The 9252-nt window shown below is 58.4% G+C and overlaps 1 protein-coding gene across 1 annotated transcript in view; it reads left to right on the top strand.

The window, feature by feature from the left end:
* The first annotated feature begins 2645 nt into the window (after window positions 1-2645).
* The window catches only part of RENBP (renin binding protein), a 7751-nt gene continuing 1144 nt past the window's right edge, over window positions 2646-9252 (top strand). Inside the window, exons 1-10 of the mRNA XM_011375590.2 lie at window positions 2646-2745; window positions 3042-3151; window positions 3288-3363; window positions 3581-3656; window positions 3841-4013; window positions 4627-4851; window positions 5390-5471; window positions 5841-6016; window positions 6703-6834; window positions 9146-9233. Coding sequence (XP_011373892.1) covers window positions 2719-2745; window positions 3042-3151; window positions 3288-3363; window positions 3581-3656; window positions 3841-4013; window positions 4627-4851; window positions 5390-5471; window positions 5841-6016; window positions 6703-6834; window positions 9146-9233 — 1165 coding nt within the window. The 5' untranslated portion in view covers window positions 2646-2718. The remainder of the gene's footprint in view (window positions 2746-3041; window positions 3152-3287; window positions 3364-3580; window positions 3657-3840; window positions 4014-4626; window positions 4852-5389; window positions 5472-5840; window positions 6017-6702; window positions 6835-9145; window positions 9234-9252) is intronic.

The following is a 9252-nucleotide window of genomic DNA, read 5'->3' as shown; positions in this document are numbered from 1 at the left end:
AGCTCAGGCCCCCCCAGAAAGTCCCCGGAGTGTCAACTCTGAGGCAGGGGGTGTGGCCCATGGGGTGGCTCCCCCGGCTGGCGCTCAGCAGGTGCTGCAGGAGTGAATCTTGGGCTCCCTTGAGGGCCAGGCCTCCAGAGAGGAAGGAGCGAACTTCTCTTGAACCAACTGTGACAGCCCCGCTGTCGGGGTGGGGTGGTTTTTGCTAGGGTGGGTGCTACAGCCAGGGTTAGGTGAAAGGGATCAGTATTCAATGCCAGCCAGCCAGGAGGCCCAGAGAGCCTGGGCGCAGCCAGGCGGTGTCCCGGTGCTCACGCTAGTGCTAGGGACAGAGGCATGGGGAGAACTCTTCCTCAGCACGCCTGCCTCCTTTCCCCCTCGCCCCTTTAGTACCAAAAGCTGCCGACTCTCTCTCTGCCTGGTGAGTGTATGTGCGCATGCGCGTGTGTGCACGTGCCCACGCAGTTCACACTCACAGCTGGAGGGGAGGCCCTGTCCACTTTCAACTCCCCCATGAAGCCTCTCGGGCCAGTTCCTCTTTCCCTGGTGCTCGTCCCACTGGGCTCAAGGTGTCCTGTGTCGTGTAGGGTCCTGTCGATTGTGAGTGACACTGGGAACCACAGCTCTGTCTTCCCCCACCATACAAATTCTGACCTGACTCAGAGCCCAGCGGGCCTCAGGAGGGGGCAGGGGCCCGGGGAAAGGGGCAGGCACGTGTCCTTCAGACTGCAGAAGCAGGAGCGATGCCCAGCGGTGGGAGGTGGGAGGATACCCGCCAGCTGGGGAGAAGGGCCTGCATGGGGCTGGCCCCAGAAGGGGAGAGGCCGCCTGTGCAGATCTATTAGATCTATCAGGTGTGTGACATTTGGATGTTTAGCCTGTGGAGGGCTGCAAAGGTTCTTCTCACCCACCCTCTGCCGTCCCCGTGCTCACCTGCCTCAAGGTGGCCTGCGTGGCACTCCAGAAGGCGTGGGCCATGCCAGGAACATCTTTGGCGCTGGTCTCAAAATAGTGGGCTCGCCACATGTCAGCCTCCTGGGGACAGGCCTGCTCAGGGAAAGGAGTGGCACCAGTTCACCTTGGGATTGGCCAAGGCCCCGTCCACTATCCCAGGGCCAAGGGGCATGCCCATAGGAAGCTTAGAACCTTCCACATACCAAGGCTTGTCCTGGGCTAAGACAGAGTGCAAGGTAGGCAGGGGCGAGGTTGGAAGTGAACCGATAGGTAGGGCTGGTCAACAAACCCAGCTGGGCCCATAGCAAGAACCTCCCTAAGCTTGAGCTAAGATGGAGGTCGGAGGTGACACAGATAAGCCACAGTGTACAGGCATACCTTATTTTATTGCACTTCGCTTTATTGCACTTCACAGAAGTGTGTCTTTTACAAATCGAAGACAAGATACTCCACCAGCAAGAAGATCACAACTCACTTTATTGTGGTTTCCTGGACCTGAACCTGCAGCATCTCTGAGTATGCCTGTACACCCACCCACTGGCCAGGGTCTTATTCCCAAGCCTGGCAAAGGGGAATCGTTTGGGGTTGGCAAGGTCAGCTCACAGTAGGAACTCTGCCTGCCAAGAGGCCAGAGCCTGGAAGGAGGCAGCCACTGTGACATCGAAGACCGACACCCAGTGGCGGAACCACAGTCCAGCGCCATGCCCAGGAACCGGAACCTCTCTGTGCCAGCTGTGCCCCAGAGCTGGACCGGTGAGGCAGACAGCCCTGCTTACACTCCTGAGCTGCAATCCATCCTTCTGAAAGAAGGGGCGACCGACCCAGAAGTCCAAGCTCCCCCAAGCCAGCTTGGAGCCCAGAACCCTCTGGCATTCTGGCCCCTGGAACACCCCTCCCCCCACACACACACACATAATTCCGCCTCCAATAGGGAAAGTGGGGGACAGTTATTCAGCCAGCCTGGCTTGGAGCACCTGATCAGGTCAGACAGTCACAGAGCCATGCAAACCACATCTGGGCACTGGAAGACAGGCTTGGAGCACTTTGGAGGCCCGAAGGCAGAGAGGTCCCCAGAGGCCCGCGTTTACCTGCACTATTGCTGTCTACCCTTTGAGCTGCATCACCTGAGCCAAGGAGTCAGTGCCAGAGGTTGCCGGGTATTGGCCCCTGAAGCGGAGGATGAGGAACTGACTCATCAGAGAGAAGTTGCCCACCCTGCGGGGTCACAGGTCAGAGCCTCACTTCAGGCACTTCCAGCTCTCCCTTCTCCTGCTGCACCTGCACTCCACACCCTCGACGGGGCCACCGCCTTCGCTGGGCCACCGGCCTCGGTCTCCTAGCCCTGCCCAGCCCACCCTCCCGCCCCGCCCCTCGACTGGGGCGCCTTTCGGGACTCAGTTCAGGGGTAGGAAGAAGTGGCTGGGGCGGGCAGCCAGCCCCGCATTACTCCCCTCCCCCGCCCCAGCCCGTCCTGCCAGCTCACCCAGCATTTCCCACCAGGAGGATCTAGGGCCAAGGGTCCCCAACAGCGGCCGTCTCCGGGTTCTGCCACCCGAGGGTCGCGCGGCAGGCCCGAGCGTGGAGGCGGAGCCGGAGCGCGGGGGCGGGGCCAAGCGATAGCTAAACCCCGCCCCCGCTGCGGCCCCGCCCCCGGGTCCCGAGGAACCCCCGGAGGAGGGGGTGGGTGGGGCGAGGCTGGGTCAGCTGAGTGACAGTCACGGGACCGCGACCAGCTCCATCTGGCTTCCTGGAGAAGAGGAAGGGATGAGCGGGGGTCTCGGAGTGTGGCAGGCCAGTGGTTGGGGCCCATGAGGTGGGGGAGGGTGTTGTCCTGGAGGATCCCCAATTCGGTGGGGTCAGTCCTGGGGCCGGTTATGGGTTGGAGGGCAGTCCTGCACATGGGTAGGGGAAACCACAAAGGCTGGGTCCCCAGGCCATGGGCGTAGGGGAGCTAGGTCAGGCAGCCCTGGTGACCACTGGAGCCTGGGGTGACCTGAGGCACAGAGGAGCCCGCTGAGGAGGCTGGGACCCAGGAAAATGGGGAGGTCTGTGGTGGAGGCTGTGCCTTCAAGTCCCAAGTTCCCCAGGACATGGAGAAGGAGCGGGAGACGCTGCAGGCCTGGAAGGAGCGTGTGGAGCAGGAGCTGGACCGTGTGGTGGCTTTCTGGATGGAGCACTCCCACGACCAGGAGCACGGGTGCGCCTAGCCCTCCCCACCTTTGCCCCGCCCACGCCCCCACCTCACTCTCAGCAGACTCAGATCCGATGGGCCCAGCAGGCTGGGGTAGGGGTACAAAACCCCTTCTTCTCTTTGCTAATGCTGCATCCCACAGGGGCTTCTTCACGTGTCTCGGCCGCGATGGGCGGGTGTATGACGACCTCAAGTATGTCTGGCTGCAGGGAAGGCAGGTAGGGATGTGCCTAGGCTTGCAGCTCTCGCACGGGCGGAAGCCAGAGTCGGCTCGGCCTGTCATGGCTCATCCACAGACGCGCTCACGCACACACACGACAGGGAGTCATGTCAACACTCTTCCTTCAACCATGGGCACCTAGGACTCCCCCTCCTCCCAGCTCTGAGGATCCTGCCGCTCCTCGCTTAAGCCATATTCGTTTTGCTCCTCCGCAGGTGTGGATGTATTGTCACCTGTACCGCAAGTTCGAGCGCTTCCGCCGCCCTGAACTTCTGGATTCAGCTAAAGCAGGTGCCCCCTCCTTGCCCGTATGTCCCCAGAGGCCACTCTAAGTTTACTCAATAGCTCTCGTGCACCTAGTTCCTAGAGGGTTCTGGAAACAGCATAGGGCCTGGGGACACTCACAGGTGGGAAGGGAGGCAGAGGCGGGAACGTTTTTACCTGAGTTCTAGCATGCCAACTTCCCAACCACCAGGTGGCGAATTTTTGCTGCGTTATGCCCGAGTGGCACCTCCTGAAAAGAAGTGTGCCTTTGTGCTGACTCGGGATGGCCGCCCGGTCAAGGTGCAGCGAACCATCTTTAGCGAGTGTTTCTACACCATGGCCATGAACGAGCTGTGGAGGGTGACAGGGGAAGCGCGTTACCAGGTGTGTGGAGGGAAAGCTGCCCTGCGAGTCTCTGTGCCCTTGTCTGTGCTGGGCATGGCCGCCTGATGCACCCCGACTCTGTGTGCAAGCCCCCTCCGCAGGCCCTGTCTGCAGGCTGGTCTTTGTCAATGCCGGTCCTTCTTCTGGGCCCCCATGGCTCCAGGGCTGCTGGCAGTACCCCCTTAGTACACTGTACTGTCACCGTGTATCTAAGGGTGTTCCCCCCAGAAGTCTCCTTCATTTCTGAACTCCCCGCCCCCTCCCCACACCTTCACGGGGGGCCTTGGACACAGAGGGACCTATCTGCGCCCTGCCCCCATCTGAGAGATATGTGCTTTCAGCCTCAGTCTGGGGCCCCTAGTGCTTTCGGGCCCAGCCTCACTGCCTGGGAGTGGCCTGTACCTCCAGACTGGGAGCCCCTGAGGCAGATCCACCCTGGCTCCCAGCATCCAACCCGGGGCCAGGCCCAGGGCAGGCCCCTGGGTGGAGGAAGGTGTCCTGTGAGTGGGTCCGAGGACACGGCTCTCCCGCCCCAGGCCGAGAGGGGTGGACCGGACTGGACGGGATGCAGCCTCAGCCCAGGCCTCCCTCCCCTCACCCCGCCCCCACCCAGGACGAAGCCGTGGAGATGATGGATCAGATCGTACGCTGGGTGCGGGAGGACCCGTCTGGGCTGGGCCGGCCCCAGCTTCCGGGGGCCCTGGCCTCGGAGCCCATGGCGGTGCCCATGATGCTGCTCAACCTGGTGGAGCAGCTCGGGGAGTCAGACGAGGAGCTGGCGGGCAACTACGCGGAGCTGGCGGACTGGTGTGCCCAGAGGATTCTGCGGCACGTCCAGGTGGGAAGCGGAAGGCTGACGCCGGGGCCAGACAGGGCCTGGGTGCTGGGTGACAGGGCAACCCCCACCCCTCAGGGCACCTCCTCCACCCCCACCCCACCCCCCGACCTGGGCCCTAATGGGGAGACACAGGGAAGCTCGGCCAGGGCAAGGCGTGGCCCAGGACCCTCAGGAAGGTGGAGGGCCCAGGGAGCCTGGTGGGGCAGAGGGCAGGAGGGAGGGTGCCAGAGCCCCAGGCGCATCAGAGAGCAGGATACCCCGTCAGACCTAAGTCCTTCCAGGTCTCTGCGGGCAGCCCAGCTCACCCAATCTCAGTCCTCCTTCAATGTTTCACCCTTCCCACTTTGGGGAGCCCAGGCCCAAAGCAGGGGTTCGAAACCCATCTGGGCTCTTGGGAATGAATAGGCCCCTGCTCAGACACCCCTCTGAGCCAGGTTTGCCCAAGCTTGCACATTATAGAGGGATGGAGGGAAGGTCTTTCTGGTTGGATGTCTGGGGCTAAAGGCAGAATTACTTTCTCCTGCTCGTCCCCCGGCAGAGGGATGGGCAGGCTGTGCTGGAGAATGTGTCAGAAGGTGGCGAGGAACTTTCTGGTTGCCTGGGAAGACACCAAAACCCAGGTGAGGGGCTGGGTGGACTGGGGGCTGCCCAGGAGGAGGGAAGCGCTCAGCTTGGGGTTCCGGGCTTCGGATATGGGGAGCGCCTTGAGACTGCTTTCCTCCTTCCACCGTCTGCCAGCCAAGGACCAGACAGAGAAGGGGGAGGGACAGGCCACCCAGGCTGGGGCATCAGCGGCAGGAGACCAAGTCTGGGATGGACTGGGAGGGCAAAGCTTTCTGCATGGGAATGGCCGTTGAGTGGGTGGGGGAGCTCAGAGCAGCTCCCACTGTTAGGGAGGGAGGAAGGGACGCACCGTGGTCAGTGCAAGGGCTTAAGCCCGTCTGCCTGGGGAAGGATCCGCTGCCTGCCTTACCCCGAGCCTTCACCAGGTCACGCTCTGGAAGCCGGATGGTTCTTGCTCCGTCACGCCATCCGGAAAGGTGACCCTGAACTTCGAGCCCATGTTGTTGACAAGTTCCTGTTGTTGCCTTTCCGCTCTGGATGGGACCCTGACCATGGAGGCCTCTTCTACTTCCAGGATGCCGATGGCCTGTGCCCCACCCAGGTAGGGATGTGCCCAGGGCCACAGGATACTAACCAGTTCAAAGCTTTCTGTTCTGGGAGGTTCAAAGCTTCATCACCCATTTCATAGAAGGGGACCTGGGAGTCAGAGCAGTGAATTTGCCCGGTGTGACCCCAGTGGTAAGCTCTTGACTTCTGAGCCAGGGGTCCTCAGACTCGCATGCATAGGGAGACCATTAGGGAGCACGGACAATGCCGATGCAGAGACACATGTCTGTCCCCTTCATCTTTGAAAGGCTCTCTGGGCGGTTTTAAGGTGTCACTGGTGGGAGCAGATTTGCTTCCTTAGATGTGCTGCCTGTGTGCCTTGATCCTGCTGAGATCTGTAAAGGTTGGCTGACTCTGCCACTGGCAGAAGCTGAGTGTGCAAAGGTCTTTAGACAGACTGACAAGATAGACATGGTTTCAGTTCCAGGGCTAAAGGGAAGTCTGCCCCACACTCGCTCTTGGGAAGCGGCTGCCTGAAGGGGCACTGGGTTAGAAAGCAAGTCCCATTCCGAGTCCCATTTAGACGCCCCCGGAGACATTCATCCCATCATTAAACTCCAAGTGCTTGAGTCAGATGTAGTCTGAGCCAGGACCTGAAAGATGAGGCGACTTTCCTGCTGAGAGGGGCAGTGGAGAGTGGGACCCACGGCTCTCAGACACCTGTCTCTGCTCTGCTTTCAGCTGGAATGGGCCATGAAGCTCTGGTGGCCACACAGTGAAGCCATGATTGCCTTCCTCATGGGCTACAGTGACAGTGGAGACCCTACCTTGCTGCGTCTCTTCTACCAGGTGGCCGAGTACACCTTCCGCCAGGTAACTAACTGCTGCTTCCTGGTCTACATTTCTCTATGAGCTCAGCAAGGGTGTGGAGGAGAAGGCAGGCAGCCATTCCTCCCCAGGCAGGCCGGGGCCAGGCTTTCCTGGGCTGTGAGAGGAGGCTGGGCAGGGATGGGGAGGCTCACCCTCACCCTCACTGGGCGTGGTCCCTCAGCTGATGTGAGAGTTCCCGGAGGTCTGGCCCCAATGCTCTCTGTTCAGTCAACAAAGTGGTCCCTGCTCCCCTGGAGCTCATGTTTTGGTGGAGGGAGACTATAAACAAGTAAACAAGCGAACATACGGATGACGATAAGAGTTATGGAAAATAAAACAAGGTCGGGGGGCTGTGGGAGGAAACGAAGGATGGCAGGGGGTGCTCTGCACAGAGTCATCACCTTGTCTGATTTAGGCATTACTGGGTCCTGGATGGGAGGCTGCAGGGCACAGGGCAACAGCGGGGAGACAAGAGGTCGGAGCTTTCATTGCAGCCAGCGAGGATGGGGGCCTGGCCTGGGCAGACGGATCTGAGGCTGGTCAAGTGGGAGAGGTCTGGGCCACAGTTGTCTGAGTGTCATGAGAATATAGATGATACCTGGGAGCTAGGAGACAAAGTGAACTATTGAGTACAGAATTGGGAACAGGAGGGCCCGGCAAAGGAGTCAAGAGTCAGCTGCAAAGTAGGAAGGAAGCGTGGGGCCCCAGAGGCCAAAGTGCCATGAGCAGAGTGATAAGCTGTACCAGCTACTGGAAAGGGGGCCCCTTGGGTGCTGAGCCTGGTGGTGAATGAAGATTCCTGATGCATTTCTAAAGCCACAACTCACTCCACCAGTAAACTCCAGAATGGGAGGAACTGTAGCAGGGTGTCTTATTCTGGGGTCTGTGGGCTTCGAAGCCTGAGAGAAAATTACATCTTTAATTTGCACTAAGCTCTAACTCAAATCCAGCATTTACTTCCATTACGAGTGGAGACAGTGACTTAGCAGTGGCCGACTCTGTCACCAGTAGAAATCTCAAATATGTTCGTGTCACGTTGCATTTAGAGAGGCATCTCCAGGTATTGCACGTGCTCGTCACTACTTCTAAACTCGGGAGTCATGAGACCCGAGAATATATCTTAGTATTGAATGAATTCATAAAGAGCACGTGTTAGAAACCACCGGTTTTAACCGCATAGAGTGAAATTTAAGGAATACATTTTAAAGAGATGGGGATGGCATTGAACAATTTAAAAAGTTACGTCAACAGGTAAATCATTACGCACTAACCAACATAAGAGAGTACAAAAAGTAAACATTCAGACATCCACAGAAACACCGGACAGGAAAACAGTTAAATTCTTTGTTATCTTCCCATGTCAGATCGAGTAGTCGAAAAATAAGGACACAAACGGTGTTGCTAGAAAGATAGAACGAATAGATACAGAACTAGCTTTACCCCCTACGAAGAATACTCCAACTCATGGGCCCCAATTTAAAAAAGATATTTTCGTAGTGGACTTCAGCGTCATTGATTTTCTGTACGATCCTTCCAAGAAAGGACCCCACTGAAGTCTCCATTGGGGGAGGAAAGAGAAGGGCATTGGCCAGGACTATGAGGTCCATCCTGGGGTGTCTGGAAGGAATTGACAAGCTGACAGGTGACCAATGGGATGCGAGCAGGAGAAAAGGCAGGAATGCGGAAGGATCAACAGAGTAGCTGGGCAGGGGCAGGCTTCAGGTGGCTCCGAGGGAGGGGGAGGTGCATTTAGGACCTGTGGTGAGCAAGACAGGAGTCAGATCAAGGGAGGAATTTGTTACCAAATTACATGACAGGTCAGCATCTCCACCGGGCGTATATTTCTTAATTTAAATCAATGTTGTTGAGGTACAATTTATATACTCTTAAAATGTATCCATCTTGAGCGCTCAGTTCACTAAGACTTGACCATGTCTATACATCTGTGTAACCACAAGCACAATCAAGATACAGAACGCTTCTATCATCCCCAGGCACGGCTCTTTTTCATCCATCTTGCAGTATTTCATCCCACAGCCTGCGGCCCCTGTCCTCAGTAGGGTATCCAGCTGCGGACTCGCACGCCCCCACCACCGGGCAGAAAGCGGAGACGGGAAAGCCCCTCGAATTTATCTTTGTCCATGACGCGGTATCGCGTTTAGGAGCACTGATTCTGGAGCCACGTTATCTGGGGTCCACCCAGGCTCTGACCCCGGGTAGCCGGGACGGTGAACGCCCCTTCCCCAGCCTGTCGAATCTGGGCGGCTCCTGCAGACCTGTCACTGTCTAGCTGTCACTGTCATTGTTATTCTAGTTTCGCGATCCCGAGTACGGGGAATGGTTTGGCTACCTAAACCGAGAGGGGACGGTCGCCCTCACCATCAAGGGGGGTCCTTTCAAAGGTGAGTGGGGGACAGGGCG

The sequence above is a fragment of the Pteropus vampyrus genome, unplaced genomic scaffold, assembly GCF_000151845.1.
Source record: "Pteropus vampyrus isolate Shadow unplaced genomic scaffold, Pvam_2.0 Scaffold275, whole genome shotgun sequence".
Classification (NCBI taxonomy): Eukaryota; Metazoa; Chordata; class Mammalia; order Chiroptera; family Pteropodidae; genus Pteropus; species Pteropus vampyrus.
The sequence above is the reverse complement of the archived record's forward strand: the minus strand, read 5'-3'. Positions and strand labels throughout refer to the sequence as shown.